Source organism: Pagrus major, chromosome 18 (genome assembly GCF_040436345.1).
Source record: "Pagrus major chromosome 18, Pma_NU_1.0".
In the NCBI taxonomy this organism is placed as follows: Eukaryota; Metazoa; Chordata; class Actinopteri; order Spariformes; family Sparidae; genus Pagrus; species Pagrus major.
The window spans coordinates 22,624,630-22,646,968 of record NC_133232.1 but is presented as its reverse complement, the minus strand read 5'-3'; the positions used below and the strand labels follow the sequence as shown (position 1 = coordinate 22,646,968).

Sequence of the window (22,339 nt, the reverse complement as noted above, 5' to 3'; positions counted from 1 at the left end):
CGCTAAGCAGTGTGAAGAGCGAGAGCAAAGGAGAGGAACGTGAGGATGAGTACACAAACCCTGCACCCTATGCATGCTTTGAGCACACAGAGAAAAGCCAACTTGGGCAATGATGTCAACGACTTTCCCATAGAGGGACCATGGGAAAAACGAGTGCAGCAGGCAGTAGCCCCCTTTTCAATATCTTCAGGGCAGAATGGCACGTTAATGACTATCACTTCATGGGACACATTAAAACTGATGTGTAAAAATGAATTGAAGAGACGTGTCAAACCTCAGTCAGTGAATAATGACTGTTAGTAATAAAACTGTGATGTTGGCTGTATTGCTTATAGGTTTCATTAACAAACTGAAGAAGGGGCTCTTTCACTGGTGTGAAGTGTGCAACAACTATTTAATAGTTGACTCCAAACACCGCAGTATGACACAGCCCAAGGGATCTTATTAACAAGATGAATATCATACATGTGGGACCTGCAGAAATAACTACATCTAAGGGAAAAACCATGTTCAAAGCCACTCTGCAGGGCTTCAGAAGTCTTTCTTTTAAATAGGTTTACAAAGGTTGCCCTCTGTTGGTGGTTATGAATCTTGCACACCATCCGCACAGAAGCTCACACACAGCTCTTTCACAGCAGAATTATCTGACTGTCCTGTCTATACATTTGGGCCAAGCTACAGATGCCATACACTCATTTCGAAAACAGGTCGACAAAATTGTTAAGCAAAGGAAAGATTCTGCTTCAGGCTCAAACTGGACCCAGTTCAGTGCCAGGAAATCTTCCTGTCCTACAATCAAATTTGGAAAGAATTTCATTAAGAATACTGAACATCCCTGGACAGTGGAATAGCACCATTTGTTAGACCAAACAACACAATGAAATAAAGAAAATACATTATCTAACATGGAAACCCATGCAATATCTTTGAAGTTATGAGCTATTTATTGAATTTATCCCTGTTCTGTTTTGTAAAGAAATGCATGGTTGTGCATGTTACCTGCAAAACGGTGTACGCTACAGCAGGTTTGCCTCATTTACTTTAGGATGTTGCATTACTTGGGCTGTTTCTGATTCCCAGAGAGGAGTTATTAATTCAACTTCTACCACACAAAGCTACCTATCTGCATTCGTTTGGGATTGCTCTTGTCAAAATGCATGGTAAAATATGTTATAACCTGGGCAGAATTGCACATCTATATCCCTTCATGGGACTGACGTGTTAAAATGAATGAATTGAAGAGACGTGTCAGACCTCAGTCGGTGAATACTTTTTGTAATAAATCTTACTTGTGCTCCATTCGTTTGGGATCGTTCTTGTCAAAATGCATGGCAAAATATTGAATAATCTGGGCAGAATGGCACATTTATGGGTATCCCTTCATGAGACTCATTAAAACTGACATGTGTTAAAATGATTGAATTGAAGAGATGTGTCAGACCTCAGTCGGTGAACATTATTTGTAATAAACCTTACTCGTGCTGCATTTGTTATTTGCTATATATATATTTATATATTTATTTGTTATATAAATATATCATTGTTATTCTTGGCAAAATATGGAATAATCTGTATTCCGGTATGTATACAGCTATGAAATGTGTGTAAAAGCCTGCATTCAGAGTACTTTTAACCAATACAACAGTGCATGCTATGATTAACCTGTATTATTCATGTGATATGAGTCATACCAGGCAGCAGTCTTTTGCATATCAGACATTTATAGAAGTCATATTCAGATCGACAAGGAAGTCATGATTTCAACAGTGACGACCACGCTGCTGCTTCTTTCTAGAACATCCTATTGATTTGCACTCCGTCTCACTGCACCAATGTGTTCTTCCGCGCAGCATCAGTCATAATCGGTTTATTTCACGTGTTGAAACCCAAAACGCGTCGTTAGCGGTCTATAATTCACGCTCTCATCCGATGGGTGATTGTTTTACTAATACGACACGTATTTTCCATTTCCACACGCGCGTTTCCTCGCAGTGGAGAGACGCGGATCTAGTTTGTCTCAAAAAATTAGTTCCACCCATTTCGCCATTTTATGTTCCATAGCCGCTTTGTTGTGAAGAGAAAACCAGGCTGAGCCTTGAAACAACAGCGTACTCTATGTCAGTAGAAAGTTAGGCACTGTAGGGAGGTTAGTTGATTTATTAGTATCTAGGTAGTTTTATACTAGCCACGGGAAGGTGTTGATTTAGCGCTGTAGGAGGTGCGCAAAATCAAAGATTAGGTTAGCTACTTAGCCCGCCTCGCAACGTGATTGCTGGCCGCTGCCGAGAAAGACGACTGATCGTCGCACTTTTTTCTCTGAAACTGTGAAATACCAGGAGACACATTGACGACCACCGTGCAAGACGCGAAGACTGAGGAGATGGCGACCTCAGTGGGAAACGTGGCTGACAGCACAGGTTGGTTGCTTTTATTTAGCTATCGTAAGATGGTAGCAAGCTGTGAAGACGACCCCATCTCGTGTGGTCATGTCTAATGCGGTCCGACTAGCCGGTGGCTGACAGCTAGCTAATGGTCATTAATCTAGTGAATTATGTGTATTAGGCTTTCATCAGTGCAACATTTTCGCGGCACATTACTTGCCAACGATTGCATTGGCAAGATAGGCCTAGTCGATGCCTCTCCTGTCATTTTTTTCCCGGTCCTGGCTAAATGTAAAGTACCCAGCTAGCTTTAGCTCAGTTAGCATAATTTGTAGCTATTCGCTTGCGACGAACTACTCTTGAAACAGTAATACGGGTGTCAATTTGACAACTACCGATAAGTGTACAAATATTGTATCATTTGTATTGTTAATTATATTCAGGCGGGCAATAGTTTTTTTTAATAAAATACTTAGTTAAAACGGTTTTACACCACAGCTAGCTAAGGTAGCTAAGGAGTAGCCCGAGATGCTGTGGTAAGCCAGGGAAATATGGCTTCCGCCACTAAAGACGTCGGCACGTTTGGCGGTGATAAATGTTAGGAGATACCACTCGTAATGGCTACTGACATAACGAGGCCCCTGCAGCGTCCTGCTGTAGAGACTGGCCGTGCAGACATCACTGCTCGGCGATGATGCCCAAGGTTAAAGATTGCGTTTCTGTCTACTGATGAAGCTTTCGAGTTTATCAGAAAGGTGATCAGTGGGACTGATATCTGATTGTGGTTATTTATGGCATTTTGCATGCCTGTTAAAGCTTGCAATGTGAGTGGGTGGTTTATGTAATTGAAACTATCCATCCTTGTTACACACACACCTTATGACGTAGTGTTTATGGATGGATGAACCTGCGCTGGCATTATGGTATCAAACTGCAGGTGGGTGTGGATCCACTGCATGTTAGCTGATATGCCAATAAACCAGTTTCCCCACCCTGAATAATCGACCTCAGTTGACTTTGCAGGTCGTCTAAAATTGAGCCTTTCTTCTTTTCTTTTCATTTTGATAAAATAGGAGTAAAATGTAAAAGAGTGATAAATATCAATAATACAACTAGTGATAGTTTACGCTAATGATAAAAAACCCCCACAAAATATGATCCCAGATAACTGCTGTTTTACAACTGTATGCCAATGAAAAATGAGAACAGTGTCTGAATTTCTGCCAGTGTATGATCCCCCTCCCTATTTGTTTTTCCATCTCATGTCCCCCACCTCCAATTTTGTCATACATTTTGCTATTTTGTAGGTGGAAACCCTTATTTTTATGCAAAACAGTACCTCACAAAATCTCTTTGTCTGTTTTTTTAAAATTTATTTAACTTAATCAGCAAAGGTGTTTCCTCAAAGTGCTCTTGTTTTATATCATTCTCGCACTAAAACATTCACGAATAAAGTGTAATTATGTGGGAGTATGCTGTCTCTTGTCTTCAAGGGAACTGTAAGCATTTTAAAGATGTTATTGCTGGTCTTCTGCAGTTCCAAAACAATCTTACATTTAATCATATATAAAAAGAAACAGTGATTAGCTTAGTTGAAAAGAATTGATAGCATTAGGCTTCATCAATTAATTTATTTTTTGTTTTCATTTGTCTGCTTTTAAGTTCTTCCATCACCTCTAACATGTTGTTTCCCCCCCTCCTTGGGCCGTGTTGGTGCTCCAGAACCGACAAAACGTATGCTTTCCTTCCAAGGGTTGGCTGAGCTGGCGCATCGGGAGTATCAGTCAGGAGACTTTGAGGCAGCCGAGCGCCACTGCATGCAGCTGTGGAGACAGGAGCCTGATAACACAGGCGTGCTGCTGCTCCTGTCCTCCATCCACTTCCAGTGCCGAAGACTTGACAGGTGAGGTGTGGGTGATGGCTGATTCGACGCACACTGAGCAGGTGGCGTGGAAGTGGCAGAGAATAATGGGTCTTCCGTGACTTTCAGTGCACACAGCTGGCCTGGGGTGCGACAACTGAGCTGTCTTCTGGAAATCCTGTTCTGAGATTAATCTCACTCTGTCCATTCATGATTCTAACACTGTTTCGGTGGTAGCCATACCCTTGCTTTGCAGGTGCCATGGTGAAGGTTTCGGGTCTTGCGAGTCACAGGTTTAAATGTTTGATTTTGTTCACGCTTTTTTTTCTTATTATTCCTTTCACATGCCCAATGCGAGCAGTGTACTCCAAAGTAAACGACCTGTCTAAATACTGACAGTTTACTGAGTGATCTTTCATTGTTCATTGAGTAAAAAAGTCACTAATTGAAGCATTGAACTCTGTGATGAAGAAAAAGCCAAATATAGTGGTTATTCCTGGTCCTCGATGCACCACTTTGCAAACAGTTTAATTTGGAGTACACTGCAGGTAGGGTAATTACTCAACATAGTGGACACTTAAATGATGGTTTCTGTAAGTTTGGAAGTTGGTAAAATAATGGTTGTACGGTGTGCCATGTATTCAACTTGATGTGCTGTTTAAATATTTACTCATGTCCCCTTAAACAAGTTTTTCCTTTTCACCGCTTGCACCTCTCTGCTGTCTCTACACAATGCATTGAGCCAGCACTCTCAGCCGCTCCTCTCAGGATTAAGACCATTCTGTTCCCATTCTGGCCCTACAGGTCTGCTCACTTCAGCACATTGGCCATCAAACAGAACCCGATGTTGGCAGAAGCCTACTCTAACCTGGGAAACGTGTACAAGGAGCGTGGGCAACTGCAGGAGGCCATAGAGCATTATCGCCACGCGCTGAGACTGAAGCCAGATTTTATTGACGGATACATCAACTTGGCAGCAGCTCTGGTGGCCGCAGGGGACATGGAGGGAGCAGTGCAGGCTTACGTGTCTGCATTACAGTATAACCCTGTGAGTGACATGATGACTTCTATTGAATTCTTTAAGGAGTAACTTGACACCAGGCTGAAAGGCAGCAAACCTGTTTTACTTCTCACCACACCAGAGGAGGTTTGGTGTAGTCAGAAGTGTGCAGTGTTGCATTTGTAACCATAACCAACAATGATGTCAAAGAGTCCTTGAAGCACACCTGTACTTACTGCAGCACAGTGAAAAAATAAAACAGTGGAGTCGGCAAAGATGAGGTCTTCAGGGGGTGTCATGCAACTCTTTAAATTGACAGCAAAATCTATCTGCTTATAAGGCAATGTATATTACAATCAACTCTTTGAGCTGCGTTTTATTTTGGAAGGAAAATTAAAATGTATGGGTTTTTTTGGTTGTTTTTTCTCAGGATCTTTATTGTGTGCGGAGTGACTTGGGCAACTTGCTTAAAGCCCTCGGGCGTTTGGAAGAGGCTAAGGTATGTTACAGGGGCTTGGCATTTGTATAGGTGTGTTGTTTGTATTGTCATTGTAGATTTTTTTAAAATCTTTTTTTCATTATCTTGTCCATACATTTTTGTTTTTAGTGTCCCACAACAAAGGCCGTAGATGTCCCTTTTTCCCCCCTGACATTTTTAAGCCAATTCGAGTCCTTTCCCTTCAACCCCCTTGGCCAAGTGAAGGGCAGGAAACGGTAGCTTTTTGTAATTTTCAGTGAGCTTCTCACTTTTACTTACTATAAGACCTTTCGGAAGTAATGGACATTTCTGTATTTCTTTTTTTAAGTCATAGTACACACATTTTCTGTTGATTACTTTTTAGACAGCTTCATGTATTTGTTTTTTCAGTTTAGTACACTTGTCCCCACCCTGTGTCACTCTTAGTCCCAGTGTCCTTTGCTTTACCCCGACCTTTTACCAGAGGTCAGCCCCTCCCCTTTCAGGAAGAAAGGCTGGAGTTTTAAAATCGTAAAGTTGAATCTGTTTTGTCATTTCTGGACCTTGGCTCATGCATTTTCATATTGTTGATTCTTGGAGGGAAAATGCTGGCTCGGTCTTTGAAGAATACATGAACTGATGAGAAGCTAGTTTACATTTGCACTGCAAAAGATAAGATGGTTTCTAACCTAACCACTATGCTCCAGTAATGTCAATCAAGTGCCAATGACAAGCTCTTGGTCTGAGTATGCTGTCAGTACAGTTGCTGCCAGTGTCGGGGTACAACACTTCCATTTGCCATTTTAAGACTTGTGCCTATATAAGAGGAGGGGGAGGTCCCTGGGTTGGGTCAAATCTGGAGATGTGGAGTTGTCCCACTGGTTACAGGCCATCTTATTTCGTGCTTGAGGGGGGTAAAGGAGTGGGGAGGAGCATCAGGGAGTTATAAGCTCCCCAGCTCTGTCGCTCCACCCCCCGCGCGCTTGCTAAGGATTGGTGGAGTGTGCGCGCTCAGAGCTGTCTTCCTGACCGTTTAGTTATGTCCAGTCAGTGCCCAAGCACACTGACGGTGGCTTTCATGCACACATGCAGTAGTTTGTTTTTTTAACTGTGGTTTATACTAACAGTTGTAACTGGTTATCTATTCTGATATACACATCTGGTGGGTAGCATTGTTAACTGTGGGTTTAAACAAGCTCATTCTCAAGTGCCTTAATGTGGTCCAAGTGGCGTCAAGCAGACAGCTCACAATCTGCACTCCACCACCTGCGTCAGATGCTGGGATAGAAAGACAGAAGCAAAGCGCAGCAAAAGCGATGACTTCTTTATTTCAGAGCTGTGGAGGCTTCTAGATACAAATAATTACACAACAGATTTTTCTCCCTACCCCATTGGCCAGGATTCAAGAAAGCAGGCCAGGATAAAGAAATCAAAGTCTTAAAAATATTTCATGGAAATGCTAAAAGAATAAAAGAAAAGCAATGATTAATATTTCTTCCCTTTTCCTTCAAATATGTAATATTCCCAAAGAAATGGGATCAGTTCATTTTGGCAAGATCAAGCCAGTAACTGCCCTCCTGTAGTTGATATGAAAACTGAATTGATGGACAAAATCAGACAATATTTCGTTAATAATCTGAACATATCAAAGCCTTTCTTCCCTCCCAGTTACCCACAAAGCATTTCTTTTGTTTTCTTTGAAATGAAATATTCATTGCATGAATGAGACCACTAAGAATAGTCTGTTTTTTATGTTTGTTGTGATTTGGAAGAATCCAGTTTTATTTCCATATTTAAAAAGGAATGTATTGTTTGAAAACTTCTACTAACGATCTTGTTTTCTGATTTTGTCTCTTTTGGTTTTTCCACAACTGATATTGTTATTGAGAAGGTTTCAGGTGGGTGACACTATTCCTGCGTAGGTGCCTGGCGGAAAGGAACACTAGGGCAGCCTCAGTCCTCTCCTCTTCTTCCAGCCAGCTGCGGCCACCACTCTGACAAAGTCCAAAAATATGGTAACGGGTTTGTAACTGCCAACAAAAGAAAAACCACCTCACTTCATGCTTGAGCTCCTCTGTCTTGTGGCTTCCTTTGAAGACCAAACGAAAAAAGTAACTTAACCAATTACAGTAAGCATTTCTTAAAATATGCTATACTAATTACCCAATTCTGTATTAAGTAAAAAGAAACTTGGATTTGGAAGCAATAATCGTGAAAATCAAGTAAGATCCCTCTAACTCTTACATGTTGTTTATTTTTCCTATTTTGTTTTGTTTTTCCTTCTTTATTTGGAGTTGCAGCGTTCTGATGATGCAGATAATGCGCTGTGAGTCTACAGTAGCGCAAGGGCTGCGCAGCGATACCCTCTAAGCAACCACAAAGGCGACAAGCGCAAGCATGCGACCCCCACCCCCTCACTCCCTATGGCCTGTTGGTTGCGGACCTCTCCCCACTCCTAACCAGCCTCGCTCCCAAATGCCCCAAAATCTCAGACACAATTGGCTTTTGAAAAACACTCCATTTGACATGTACAGTAAAGGACAAATGGCTGTTTATTGGCTGTTTATTTCCAAATGCCCCATGTCTTAACATCCCAGTGTAGACAATGGTTGATCTCTCAGTCCCCCAAAATGCCCCCTTAAATCTGAGATATTTCATGGGTGCTGAGTGTGTGCCAGTCCGGTGTTGCAGGTATTCTGCCAGGGGTTGTTGGTCTGCAGCTGTCTCATCTGGCCATTCGGCAGGCGCAGCAGCGAAGCAATGACCTTTGCCAGGAGCAAGGTCACGCAAGCAGCATAATACGGTGCATTGTGGTGGTGGTGGCAACAGACACACACACCGCGCGCCTGCGTGTGTTGCGCATGCATTACAGGGACCATCGCTTGCCCGAATTGTCCAGCATCCTAGGTTGTGAGATATCATGCCCACATAAAATTTACAGAGTTCATTAGATAATTGTAATTTAAAAAAACAAAATCAATACTTACTACTTTAGGTTGAAACTAATTAGTGTGGTGATTATTCGAGGGCAGTAGACTGAACCTGATGTGGGGACCACTACATTTTTCAAGAACGTGGTCATAACTGAAGGATGAGGGCCTTCGTGTGGGAGTTGGTTGGATCCGCGCAGCGTAGGAAAAAGCAATGCAGCTTAGCGCGGCAGACTTGTGCGCACACGAGCCCATGCTGTAGACTCACTTTTTGCCATGACGGAGAATAGTCACTAATTTTGCTTTCTCTGCCCTTTTTGTTTTTTCTTACTTTTATTCTCAATCTTCTATTTGTTTTTATTTTACAACCCCCTGCCCTCCCCTCTACACACTATACCTCTCCCATTCTACCTCTTCTCCTCCTTTCCTGTGGTTTTTCATTGTAAACCCACTGAAGGCTTGTTACCTGAAAGCCATTGAGACTCAGCCCAACTTTGCAGTGGCTTGGAGCAACCTGGGCTGTGTGTTCAATGCCCAGGGAGAGATATGGCTGGCCATACACCATTTTGAAAAGGTCAGTTACCTATTTTTTTTTTTTTTTTTTTTTTTTCTTACACTCTCCAATCCATCTACTTTCTGTCTTGGTATATTCTTGTTATTATGTTTATAAACTTGGTTTCAATTTTTAGGCAGTGACCTTGGACCCAAATTTCCTTGATGCATACATCAACTTAGGAAACGTTTTGAAGGAAGCTCGCATCTTTGACAGGTGAGTCTGAGTAATGACGTATTAGACAGCATGATACTCCCTTTATACTTTCATGTCTGATCTTTTGTCTCTAAAAGCACCACCCTACCACACCCTGCATTGAATTTCAAATGCATTAAGAACTTTGCCAATTCCATTAGCACCATGTCTCTGTTCATCACTATTGCCTTGTTTTCACATGCCATTGTTGAGGCAGGGCAGAATTGCTGCACCTACAGACCTGCCATCATGGGCAAGCAGTGACTCAACTGCTGAAACAATGGCTTTATTTTTAGCAAGACATTTGTAACAGTGAACAGTTTACTTCACCAGTTACTGAGTTGTGTAAAATGTGCGCACAATTTTGCAGTTACGCTGTTCATAGGTTGTGAGAACTTATTTAAAAAGATGGGAACTACAACTTCAAAGTTGAGCAAAAGATTGATCTTGAGCATAACTTGTTTTCTCAACCTAACATCCTTATTTTACTTTTGCAGAGCTGTGGCTGGATACCTAAGAGCCCTGAGTCTTAGCCCAAACCATGCAGTTGTCCACGGAAACCTGGCCTGTGTCTACTATGAGCAAGGCCTCATTGACCTGGCTATCGACACCTACCGTCGTGCTATTGAATTGCAGCCCCACTTCCCCGATGCCTACTGCAATCTGGCAAATGCCCTGAAGGAGAAAGGCAATGTAAGGCTGTACTTTATGAATATCATCTTTACACAATCTTCAATACCAAAATCCAATTCAAAATGTTTGTTAATTAAATTTAAAGTGTCTTTCCCAGGTGTCTGAGGCAGAGGAGTGCTACAACACAGCCTTGCGTTTGTGTCCAACCCACGCTGACTCCCTTAACAACTTGGCCAATATCAAGCGTGAACAGGGCAACATCGAGGAGGCAGTTCAGCTCTACAGGAAAGCACTGGAGGTGAGTTAGAAATTAATGTTTTCTGATATGAATAGGTCTGTTTAACAAGACCGTCATGATTGCTGTAAATGTGAGGCATTTTGTTCTTCTTGATAACCCTCTTTTTTTTCCATCAGGTGTTCCCAGAGTTTGCAGCAGCTCACTCTAACCTAGCCAGTGTCCTGCAACAGCAGGGGAAACTCCAGGAAGCCCTCATGCACTACAAAGAGGCCATCAGGTTTGTAAATCTATGCTACAGGTACCTGCTGACTTAGTTTGTATTAAAGTGGCAGTGTTCTGCAACGGTTGGAGCAAAACCTTCAGTGCACCTCATAATAGTGGGGATACATCAAAATCCCGAGTTTAAGCTGGTTTGTTTTTTTCATGTTGAGTCTTCTCTAAAGTAAATGGTCATAAATCAACTTGCACTAGGATTTTTCTACGAGACATAACATAGTGTAGTAATGTTGTTAAACAGGTGTGAAAACATTTTTCCTGTTTGATTTTTAGAATCAGCCCCACATTTGCTGACGCCTATTCAAACATGGGCAATACACTAAAGGAAATGCAAGATGTACAGGGAGCGCTGCAATGCTACACCCGTGCCATCCAGATCAACCCTGCCTTTGCTGATGCTCACAGCAATTTGGCCTCAATCCACAAGGTAGGAATTATTCTTAATTTAAATTGGGGTATTATCTCTCTCTCTTATTATTCCCCCCCCCCCCCCCCCCCCCTTTTTTTCTTTTTTTTTTCTTTTTTTTGTTAGCAGTTATGATGACTGATGGTGTTCTGAATTGTCACTTTACCTGCCTTGCAGGTTGCTTTGAGCGCTGCATGCTCCACTACACAGGTGACCCAACTGTAATGACCCAACAGCTCAAACAGCAATGAAATCCAAATAGTTTTCTCTCACTAACACTTAATATACTATTATATTTGTATATATCTATAAACAGCAGTGTTTCCCACAGAATGACTAGGTACTTGTGGCGGTGGTGGGCGGTGATGGGGATGCTGTAGATGTTTGACGATCTGAAAATTAGTCAAAAATCAACTTCTTCAGAATGGCTCTAAGAGTTTGGCTGCATTTCATAGTGTTGCTTTAAATGTCCACCTTAATGCATGCACACTGGCTTGCCTCGCCTCGCCTCTCTGTTTCTCTCTCCTCTTTATCTCTCTGTGCTTTCTCTCTCCCAGCACCGTTATCTGATTTCTTAGTCAATAGAAGGTTATATAAAGTAGCCCAGAAAACGCACCTCATATTCAAGATTTTTTTTCACCCATGATTCCACAACAATGGCATTAGTGGGCCTACATTCAGTAGGAGAGATCGCATCTCAATCAGTGCATTTACAGGAGGGATGTGATATCAGAGAGCATCTTTTCTCTCTCTGCAAAGCATGTGTGATTGACAGTACACGGACAAGCAAGGGCATTTTGTCCACTTGTTAATCCATTGCAGATGGGGTCGTTCTCTCTGACATAAAAAAAAAAATGAAAGTATGTAATGCTAAAATGGGTCGGCCAATTATACTTGGGCGGCTGTTAATATGCCTGGGCAGACTGCCAAAGTAACATATATGTGTTGGAAATTGGTCACTAACAGTGTTTGTGGTGGTTAAAATTGTCTATGTAGGATTGCACTTTATTCCTGTGCTACTATTCCTTTAATTCCTAGGCAACTGGCTATGGACGTCTGGTTGGGAAGGGTTTATTGCTAAATAATATCTTCTAAAGGATGTGTTTTTATTGCTTTGTATAGTCACATCCAGACACTGTTTGGACATTACCACCTGTTAATGTCCAACAGAATATTTTGCTGTTTCAGTTGTTTTCCTGTTTTTGCCACTTAATACATTTTGTTATGTCAATGTTTCTCTTGACCATTAGGATTCTGGAAACATCCCAGAGGCCATTGCATCTTACCGCACAGCCTTGAAACTCAAGCCGGACTTCCCTGATGCTTACTGCAACTTGGCACATTGCCTGCAGGTTCTTACATGCTCATATCTTTGGCAAATATTTAAGAGTGCTTGTAAAGGTTATTATTTTTTGCTCGTGTTGAATTAGAAGTTCATTTTCTAACTACTTCTGTTCCGGTCATTCTTCCAGATTGTGTGTGACTGGACAGATTATGATGAGCGGATGAAGAAGCTTGTGAGCATTGTGGCTGACCAGCTGGATAAGAACCGCTTGCCTTCAGTGCACCCACACCACAGCATGCTGTATCCACTCTCCCACGGCTTCCGCAAGGCGATTGCTGAACGCCACGGAAACCTTTGCCTGGACAAGGTACACGCAATGATCAAAGCAAGTAAACTTTTATTCATTTTTGGGGAGGGGAAGGAAGGTGGCTGGTGATGGCAGTGGCTGGCTGCAGGGATATGGGGAAGGTAAGGGATGGGAGAGAAACTGGATATATTTAACTCCTTGTAGAAAATAAGGTGAAAGCTGGTGGTGAATGGGTGCTTGCATGGAGGAGGGTATTAGGTTGTCATGCTTTTAGATAAATCTGTGGTGGTTTTTCATTATTTAGTAAAAGTCCACCATTGCTACAGCTTGTATAACTCAAACTAGAATTTGCTCTCCTGCTGTATTTGTATTCTTATACCATTGTGTTTTCCACAGATAAATGCACTTCACAAACCTGCTTATGAGCATCCAAAGGATCTGAAGGCCAGCGGTGGACGTCTGCGTGTTGGTTACGTCAGCTCTGACTTTGGCAACCACCCTACTTCCCACCTGATGCAGTCCATCCCTGGAATGCACAACCCTGAGAAATTTGAGGTAGGTGATTACAAGAAATTACAAACTTGCCCTGACAAGTTTGTTTATTGTGCTTATTACAATGTGTGATATGATACAAGAGGTTGACTTGAATAGTTGAAAAATTGGGTATATATAAATAGTATTATGTTAACCTTTTTTTAAAAATCATTTTCCAAGGTGTTCTGCTATGCGCTCAGCCCTGATGACAGTACCAACTTCCGTGTGAAAGTGGTAGCAGAGGCTCATCATTTCACTGACCTCTCACAGGTAACTGTCAGCACCAGTATTTGTATATTTATTTCTATTAACCTTAAGGATGTGAACTTGTAACTGACTGTTCATTTCAACAAAAGTTTGTGATGTCATAGCAAACCATTTTTACTGAAATTTGGTACCTCTTGTCCAGATTCCTTGCAATGGCAAGGCAGCTGATCGCATTCACCAGGATGGAATCCACATTCTGGTCAACATGAACGGATACACCAAGGGGGCCAGAAACGAGCTGTTTGCCCTCCGCCCTGCCCCCGTTCAGGTGAGCGCTATATTTGATTTCTGATTGAAACAATGTTATATCCTGGGTATAATGGCACCTCAGCAACTACATCACTACACCTTCACAATAATATGAATCTGTTCATGGGAATATTTAAAACAATAAAATGTTGGTATTGAGGAATGCACAAATAACTGTATTTATCCATTCAACAGTCTATGTGGCTGGGTTACCCTGGAACCAGTGGTGCACCTTTCATGGACTACATCATCTCTGACAAGGAGACGTCACCTGTAGAAGTGGCTGAGCAGTATTCTGAGAAACTGGCCTACATGCCCCATACTTTCTTCATTGGAGACCATGCCAACATGTTCCCTCACCTCAAGGTCTGTCCATCCTCACATTGCTGACCTTGATTTCTATGAGATGAATATCTTGTTTTATCAAATAAAGGCTGTGTTTGTAATATTTGTATTGTTTTTGACCCACAGAAAAAGGCAGTGATTGATTTCAAGTCTAATGGACACATCTTTGACAACCGCATCGTTCTCAATGGTATTGATTTGAAGGCCTTCTTGGACAGTCTGCCCGATGTGAAAGTGATCAAGGTGAGAATTTCATGAACTTTCACAAAGCAGGTCGTTTTTTGTGTGTTGAGTGGGAGTTGGGCACTGTAGTTAATTTTAGGTCCTCTGGGTGGCAGCGTTTAACAAATTGTCCATGTTGTCTTGTTTACTTTGTGTCACAATTATAGAGCAGAACTATATATCAGTTTGTCATTTCTATCCTTGGGTTATGTTACTAAGAAACACTTGGTCAATATTTGCTGATTCAGGTATGATATGCTATGGTAAATTCCTTAAAATATATTAATATGAAACTGTTCTCTGTGGATAGATGAAGTGTGACAACAACCAGGAAGCTGTCGGGGACACAAATGGAGCTCTGTCCATGCCTGTAATCCCCATGAACACAGCAGCAGAAGCAATCATCAACATGATCAACCAAGGCCAAATCCAGGTCACAATCAACGGCTTCACTGTCAGCAATGGCCTGGCCACCACACAGGTATGTCTAACAGGGACACAGTTGTTGATGTAAATGCAGATATTGAGAGATATAGCATGGGTACAAATGCTGAAACGAGGCAAGAGCAGCAATTTATTTTAGCTTGCTGCTTTTCCAGATATTTTTTGCAGTTGAGGTTGTATTCTCTGAGACTGTCCTTGCAGGTACTGTGTCTTTATGAAAGTAAGGGAGAAGCACAGAACTGTTGGTGGTCGAGATGGTGGCACTAAGGATAAGCTGTAAAAGTAATTATGCTGACTTGGCTTTCCAAACAGCATATTATCACCAGGAGGCTCAGGACCATAAGCTGTCACACTTCATAACTGTCAAGACAAAAGCATTGAGGCCACTCCATCTCTAAGCAACACTGTTTGTCCTCCATTTTAGATCAATAACAAAGCTGCCACTGGGGAGGAGGTGCCACGCACAATCGTTGTGACAACCCGCTCCCAGTATGGTCTGCCAGAGGACTCCATTGTCTACTGCAACTTCAACCAGCTCTACAAGATTGATCCCCCTACTCTTCAGATGTGGGCCAATGTAAGATGGTTATAGCAAATGCTTGAACTATTCCTTCAACTCTCCACTTTTTTTAAAATAAATGCTTAATTCCTTATTTAGTGTAAAAAAAATCTTATTCTAAAACTCTCCTCTTCCTGCAGATCTTGAAGCGGGTGTCCAACAGTGTCCTGTGGCTTCTTCGTTTCCCGGCTGTCGGCGAGCCCAACATCCAGCAGTACGCCCAGAACATGGGTCTGCCTGGCTCTCGCATCATCTTCTCACCTGTGGCCCCCAAAGAGGAGCATGTGAGAAGGGGCCAGCTGGCTGATGTGTGCTTGGATACTCCCCTATGCAATGGTCACACCACAGGCATGGATGTTCTCTGGGCTGGAACACCCATGGTCACCATGCCAGGTTAGCACACTATGGTATTACGGGACAGACTTGGTTATTACTAGAAGAACAAAGTGTTAGTTGTTCTAACTTAAATACTCAGAAACTGAAGACATTTTACAAACTTTCTGATTAATAAGGATAAAATGACTAACTCTAATAACTGTAGAATCGATTTCAAGTGAAGGCTGCTTGTTAATTTTGAAACCTCTCAAAAGGTGAGACCCTTGCTTCCCGTGTGGCCGCCTCACAACTCAACTGTCTGGGCTGCCCTGAGCTAATAGCCCACAGTCGTCAGGACTATGAGGACATAGCAGTCAAACTGGGATCTGACATGGAATAGTAAGTATGATTTCATCTAACTTCTTTTTGGACAACATTGTTGTTAAAACTGTAGAGTCTTACCATTTTCTGTCATTCAGCCTGAAGATGGTCCGAGCACGTGTTTGGAGGCAACGAATCTGCAGCCCTCTTTTCAACACCAAGCAATACACAATGGACCTGGAGAGGCTCTATCTGCAGATGTGGGAGCACCATAGCAAGGGCAACAAGCCAGAACACCTGGTTCAGACAGTGGAGACCAGTGAGAATGCCTGAACTGGAAGCGCACTGATTTCTTCTCCCAAACATGGCTAGCCCTCCCCACCATCTTTTTTTGTTTTTTTTAACCATTGTCATCACCCTAGCTTGGAATGGTCACTTTCCATTTCAGCTTCCCCCTGAATGATTCTCTCGTCTCTCTGAAGTACTATTAATAGGACTCTTTATTTGTAAAGGAGCCTACAGATGCACATTTATCCTCCCTTCACATTTGTCGTCACACATTTGCAATCCCTGAGCCAGATTGAGCCTGAGACTTTCAGGCAACTCTTCTGTGACTCTTGTCCTAAAACACAGTATATTTGGTGAGCATGAGAGGATTGTGAATGCCCTGCTTACCCCATCAGTACTTGGATCCGTGGAATTATTATTTTTTTTCCCAACATGTCGGTGTGCATACAGGACTAATTGCAGCTGGTGGAGGGAATGCCCAGCCGTCATTGCTTGTTGATCTATTTATAAATGGATTAAGAGTGTTGTGTGTTTTAAAAAGGACAATGTTGCACCATGAACGTTGTAACTCTGACTTAAGTTTCATCAGCTTTAACATGCATTTGTAAAACATAGGTTGCAACTGCTCTTGAGTTTGTCTTAAGCTGTTATTAAATTACTGCAATGAATAGATGTGCAAGTTTTGAGGAGTATGGTCTAGATAAAGACTTCTCCCCCTCACCTCAATTCCAACTTTTCTTAATTATGTTGTCAACAAGGAATACGTTCAGTAGCTGTTGTCCTGTTTGATGTCACACTATGCTTGTAAAGATGATTGGACAAAGGAGCTTCAATTAATTGGAAAGGGCCTAAATTTAAGTTTAGATGTCAGAGCTGTTCACAAATTGATCTTGTTTTTTAAATCACTCAAACCCGGAACGGCCTAGGTAAGTATTTTCTAAGAAGTTTTTCTTTTTGTATTGTCCGTTAACTGTATGCTGTCAATGATGCCACAGGCTCAAAATATAATAAAAAAATAAAGAGATGGCAAAACTCTGTACTGTCTTCACACTCACTTAATGCAGTTGTTGGTAGAAACAATAAAAAATATAAAGCCAACATTCTTTGTTATCTTCTTGTATTATCTAGTATTGGTGTTTCATAGTTGCAGCATTATAATAAATTACAAGCTGGTAGTAATACCAGTAGATTTGGGTTTTTTTTTTTTTGGCTAATTGTAGTTGAATGGAGCAATGGCATTGAAATGTTTCGTCACATTTACAGGTACATGTGGTCTACTGCAGAAATTACAGGTAAAAGCCCTGCATTCAATCTGGCATGCAGTCGGCAAAGTCTACTCAGCTTTAAAACTTCAGAAACTGATTATTGGAAAAGCTCCTTATTGTGTTTTTGTTGGATTGTTTTGCCTTAACGTGTTGAACTAACATTAACAAAAACACGTCATATATTCTAAATTCATAAGATGTTTAACAGTAGACGTTTTAAAGTAGAAATGCAGTATTAAATGGAAATAATGAAGTGTACATACCTCATAACTGAACGGGACAATACTCCATTAAACATTTCATTTTATATCCGTCCTACGGTGGTGGGCGTGGTTAGAATGTCACATGTCATTTGAAGCACGTTCCGGTTGGTCAAATGTTTTATGACGACTTCCGGTGTCATGGAGCGCAAGATTTGAATCCACCATCTCCGTTTTCACATCTGTCTCTTATCTACAACAAAAGCGAGTTTGGTAATCATGTCTCAAGTGAATTGTGTTTTAATTTATGTCCTAAGACAATTTCATGTCATATATACAAATGGACAACGCTGAAATACTTTCAAAAAGTTAGCTTGAGTCCTAACAATTAGCTTTAGTTAGCTAACAAGTTGACGCTAACGCTAACGTCTTGTTAATACAGTTTTTACATTAACTGAATAAAATAATCAACTGGTTACATTTATTTAACCAGGGGTTAGGGTAGTTATCCTTAATTTGGTTTTAGGGGCATTATATTATCTTATAAACCTTAAGTTTGACGTTAGCGCTGTACTTTAAATGTTAAATGACTGTGTCCTGCTTTGTGTACCGTTTTCACAGAGAAGAGGGAAATATGAATAATGACACCTGCAGATTATTTGAAAGAGTTTCTCAAAAGATGGGATGGGCCGACAAAGGAGGACTGGACGAAGCAGAAAAAAAGGTCTGTAGCACATTTTATTAACCTGCTAATCAAATGGCAGCTAATTAATCTGCAACTGTTTTGAGAATGGATTTATTATTTTAGTCATTTTTTCAAGCTTTCCAGCCTCTTGTATGTAATGATTTGATGCTTTTCGTTGTTATATATCATAGCAATCTGAATATATTTGGATTTTGGTTCAATGAAACAAGTAATCGTAGGAAAAGTTAGTGGATTCATATAAAAAAAGAAGCTTTTTTGGCATATCTTTGAAGAAAATATTAATCAGTGAATCATGAAAGTGATCTTTAGTTGTGGCCCTATTTAAATGCTGGGGATGTTTACATAAATTATAATGGCAATCTATCTGTCTTCATCATATCTAGCTACTAAGCACGATTGGCAAGACTCGTCATGCTGCCACCAGTGGTCATCGATCACCTGCCCAGCTTGCTCTCTCTGACAGTGAAGATGATCCAGAGAAGGAGAACCTATTCTTCAAGGGCAACGGTTACAGGAACAAGTCTTTAATCGAGTCTAGTGATGATGACTTTGACCAATGTGAGTTAAATTAGGGGAATTTTGTACATTTAAATTGTGTGACACAGCTTGCAAATGCATGAACGTGTTATTTTTTATTCCCCAGTTCTCATTGGAAGGGCTACACCAAAAGCTAAACCTACATCACAGAAACCATGTAGTGCAGCGAAGAAAGCCAGGTATGAAAATTAAGTGCACTGAAAATGTTTTTTCAAAGAAACATCTCTGTGTTGTTTCTAGTTTCATCTGTGCCTCTTATTTGTCTCATCAAAATTTTGGTCATGGTTGTGGAACTTCTAAACCATTTTTTGTTCTTTTTTAGTTCAACTGTTCTTGTGGTGAGCTCGGACGATGACGGCAGCTTCGAGACATGTAAGTGGTTGTTCTGCAGGGTACAGTTATCTATATGCAACCACAATAAATCAAATGTCAACAGTCTGATAATTAACATAATTATATTGTCTGTTACATTTTTCTCTCACATATCCTCGTTTTGCACATTGAAGTTTTGCAACGAGTAAAAACCCCTAATGCCAAGCCTAAGAAAATATCAGAGAGTGGGAGTGAAGATAGGTGAGTTTATGACATTTTCCCCTCCAAATCCATTGTCACTGTCTGGAAGGGTTTGTTTTGATTATCTGTTTCCCGTTTTTTTTAATACCATAAAGCCTCAAAAACTTCATAGTGGATGACTTCTCGTCAGATGATGACTTTGAGAGAAAACCATTATTTAAAGGTAAATTTGAAGGACCTTATCAGTGCTGATGTTCTTTTATATTTAAAAGAAAATATCACATGTCTGGCTGTGTAAAACGGTGATGTTTTGTGTCCACTGTTTTGCAGTGCCTACAAAGAGCAATACTCCAGCAGCCCAGCGTCCATCGATGAGACCACTGTCTCTGTGTGACTCTCCAGTCTTTGTTAGTGACAGCGATGATGATGACAATATTGTGGTTAAGAGCACTTGGAGAACTCGTCACTCAAAGCCCCCGCCAAAGGCTAACAAGATAAATGCTCTGCTGTCTGATAAAGAGGAAGATTCGCCATCACTGCCCGTCTTCTCTCCTTTTTCGCTTCCTCCCCACAAAACATCACTGGCCTCTCCCAAACGCACTCTCTCAGCACCTTCTAAGTTTGATGAGTCGGCCAGTTCTGAGGAGGAGTTCACATCTCTACTGGAGAGACTGAAAAGGAAAAACAAGTTCACTAGCACCTCATTCTCACCTAAGAATACAGGTAACTGTTTGATTTGGATTGTACCTCTTGGTTTCTTTCTAGTTGTGAGGATGATAAATATAGTTTTCTTGTTTGTTCTGAAATCTAGAATGCAACAAGGAGCCTCCTGTGTCGGTTCCTCCTGTAAAGGGAACCCCAGCCTCTAAATCATTAAGGGAAACACCTCTGCATGTGAAGACACCTGGAAAATCCACCATCTCGAAGCCCAAAGTCAGTCAGACAGAGCCCAGACACGGCCCCACCAGCAGGTACATCTGTTGACCAGTTTTTATGTACAAGTTTGAATGTTGGACAAACTTTTTTCAAAGTTTTAATGTTTTATTGTAAAGGAGGCCTTAGAAGTGTTTTGTCTCTCACTGAGTTTGTCTCTCATATTCTTTTGGCTTCAGTTAACCCTGTTCTCTTCCTTTTTAGGGTAGCGTTGTGTAAGACCCCGGGGTGTTTCTTGCAGTCCTTATCAAACCCTAGCCCTAGCCTCAATTTTAAGCAGAAGAAGGAAGAACTCACCAGTAAACTCTACCAGCTGTATAATACGAGTGTGTTTGACAGTAAGGTGAGGAAAAATAGTTTTTCTATTGCTTCATTTGAAGTTTTTAGAATCATCATCAGATTTTGAAGGTTTAAATATACAGATGGGTGACAAACTAAAGGAAAAACCAACCTAAAGGGTCTTGCTATGGTGTTGAGCCACTATGTGCTGCCAGAATAGCTTTAGTTTGCCTTTACATCAATTCTACAAGTCTCTACTGGAGTGAAAAACACCATTCTTGCAACAGTTTCCTTATCTGGTGTTTTGATAATGGTGGTGGAGAACAATGTCTAACATTGGTCCAAAGTTGCACGGTGTTCAACTGGGTTAAGATCTAGTGACTGCAAAGGCAAAAGCATCATTTTCATACTCTTAATAGGGCCAAGTTCATTTTGTCACTCATCTGTATTTTACATTGTTTAAATGCTTTATTCACATATTGTACATTTTCTTTTTCCTTGTCTGTCATGAATTCTAGCTCCCCGTCGACATGTCAGTGACTTGGAATAAGAAGATGCGGAAAACAGCCGGTTACTGTATCACGGGACAGGAGCGAGGCGGAGGGAGCCGCTATGCTCGCATAGAACTGTCAGAGAAAGTCTGTGATTCTGCAGGTAGAGCGCTTTTTAAGCCAGATAGACTAAATAATAAACCGTCTGTGTGTAGATACGTACTGTCATCTGTTATGCATAGTAAACATTTTCTCTTCATCACTTTCTCATTGTTGTCCCCCCTCCCCAAGATCGTCTCAGAGACACACTTATTCATGAGATGTGTCACGCTGCAACCTGGCTGATTAATGGTGTGAGGGACGGCCACGGGAACTTCTGGAAGCTGTATGCTCGCAAGTCCACATTGGCACATCCTGAGCTGCCCATGGTCACCCGCTGCCACAGTTATGACATCAAGTACAAATTCCAGTACAAGTGCACTCGCTGTCAGAATACGTACGTCTGACTGATTTCAGATGTTTTTAAAACCTTATATTGTTCTTTGTTAGTTATTTTGTATATAGAGACTGCTGTGTTAATCTTTACCATGATTCTTCACAGGATCGGACGTCATTCCAAGTCACTGGACACGCAGAGGTTCGTGTGTGCCCTCTGCACAGGACAACTGGTCTTACTGACGCCGTCCAAGCCACGTGCTCCCACACCCTTTGCCAGTTTTGTCAAAGAGAATTTTAGGACTGTTCGACAGGAGCTAGCGGGACAAAGCCATGCAGAAGTAATGCGTAAACTTAGTGCCGACTTTGCCTCCAAGACTAAACTCAGTCAGAGCTGAGATCTTTGTACTTTCTGTGCTTACAACCACGGACTGAGCTGCACAACTACAGGAAATATCTCTGAAATACCTCACTTGACTAGTCTTACATAAATGAGCAGCTGTGATTATTAATATCAAATCTATTTTTCTGTTTTTAATGTCGTCATTTCAATATCTGTCAGTATGTGATTATAGACTAGATGTGCTGTAACTGGAAAAACTGAGCCTGAGTCTCTGTGTTTACTGTTTTCTCTCTATCTCTGTGAATGTGTTTTCCCTGTTATTTAATTCATGATGGAGATGAGTTTTTTTTAAGGAATTACTAAGGGAAATGTTCGTCTGGATCAATACGGTGTTTTTATTTGTTTGTCTTTTACTTTCCTGTTATGATTTAATAAAGTTTCAATGTGTGACTGTACTTTAAATGGACACTTGATGTTTTTATGTGTCTTGTGAATAGTTTAAAGTTTTCACAAGAAAACTGTTCCAGAATAATTTTGCCTCATATCTACAACGTTTAAATTTAGTTAAGTA

The 22,339-nt window shown here is 41.2% G+C and overlaps 2 protein-coding genes across 10 annotated transcripts; both read left to right on the top strand.

Annotated features, from left to right (window-relative positions):
* Positions 1-2,033: 2,033 nt before the first annotated feature.
* Positions 2,034-17,103, top strand: LOC141013573 (UDP-N-acetylglucosamine--peptide N-acetylglucosaminyltransferase 110 kDa subunit). 8 transcript variants are annotated; one of them, XM_073487340.1, is made up of 22 exons: positions 2,034-2,417; positions 4,134-4,284; positions 5,047-5,290; positions 5,673-5,741; positions 9,087-9,203; positions 9,319-9,398; positions 9,875-10,070; positions 10,168-10,308; positions 10,425-10,525; positions 10,798-10,951; positions 12,181-12,282; positions 12,403-12,582; positions 12,919-13,077; positions 13,237-13,326; positions 13,466-13,591; positions 13,768-13,938; positions 14,044-14,160; positions 14,450-14,620; positions 15,008-15,160; positions 15,283-15,535; positions 15,733-15,856; positions 15,937-17,103. In XM_073487340.1, the coding sequence occupies exons 1-22, from the start codon at positions 2,381-2,383 to the stop codon at positions 16,109-16,111; spliced, it is 3,111 nt and encodes a 1,036-aa protein (XP_073343441.1). In that variant the 5' UTR covers positions 2,034-2,380; the 3' UTR covers positions 16,112-17,103. The 8 variants fall into 8 exon arrangements, with proteins under 8 accessions (XP_073343441.1, XP_073343438.1, XP_073343436.1 ...); XM_073487337.1 differs by having other exon boundaries at positions 2,058-2,417; positions 4,104-4,284; XM_073487335.1 differs by having other exon boundaries at positions 2,058-2,417; positions 4,104-4,284; positions 12,403-12,600.
* A 619-nt stretch (positions 17,104-17,722) lies between these two features.
* gcna (germ cell nuclear acidic peptidase) lies at positions 17,723-22,223 on the top strand. Of its 2 annotated transcripts, none has more exons than XM_073487380.1 (13): positions 17,723-17,795; positions 18,153-18,255; positions 18,621-18,795; positions 18,881-18,953; positions 19,097-19,146; positions 19,281-19,347; positions 19,443-19,510; positions 19,618-20,010; positions 20,099-20,258; positions 20,425-20,563; positions 21,018-21,153; positions 21,282-21,486; positions 21,592-22,223. In XM_073487380.1, the coding sequence occupies exons 2-13, from the start codon at positions 18,166-18,168 to the stop codon at positions 21,821-21,823; spliced, it is 1,788 nt and encodes a 595-aa protein (XP_073343481.1). In that variant the 5' UTR covers positions 17,723-17,795; positions 18,153-18,165; the 3' UTR covers positions 21,824-22,223. The 2 variants fall into 2 exon arrangements, with proteins under 2 accessions (XP_073343481.1, XP_073343480.1); XM_073487379.1 differs by having other exon boundaries at positions 17,741-17,804.
* Positions 22,224-22,339: the final 116 nt, after the last annotated feature.

Excerpts from the sequence above, each read along its gene's own strand:
- LOC141013573 (XM_073487333.1), top strand. The coding sequence starts at position 2,381 with ATGGCGACCTCAGTGGGAAACGTGGCTGACAGCACAG. Across the intron at positions 13,327-13,465 it reads ATTTCACTGACCTCTCACAG|ATTCCTTGCAATGGCAAGGC; the intron begins GTAACTGTCAGC and ends CCTCTTGTCCAG. Across the intron at positions 15,536-15,732 it reads ACCCATGGTCACCATGCCAG|GTGAGACCCTTGCTTCCCGT; the intron begins GTTAGCACACTA and ends ACCTCTCAAAAG.
- gcna (XM_073487380.1), top strand. The coding sequence starts at position 18,166 with ATGAATAATGACACCTGCAGATTATTTGAAAGAGTTTCTCAAAAGATG. Across the intron at positions 20,259-20,424 it reads AGACACGGCCCCACCAGCAG|GGTAGCGTTGTGTAAGACCC; the intron begins GTACATCTGTTG and ends CTTCCTTTTTAG. Across the intron at positions 20,564-21,017 it reads CGAGTGTGTTTGACAGTAAG|CTCCCCGTCGACATGTCAGT; the intron begins GTGAGGAAAAAT and ends CATGAATTCTAG.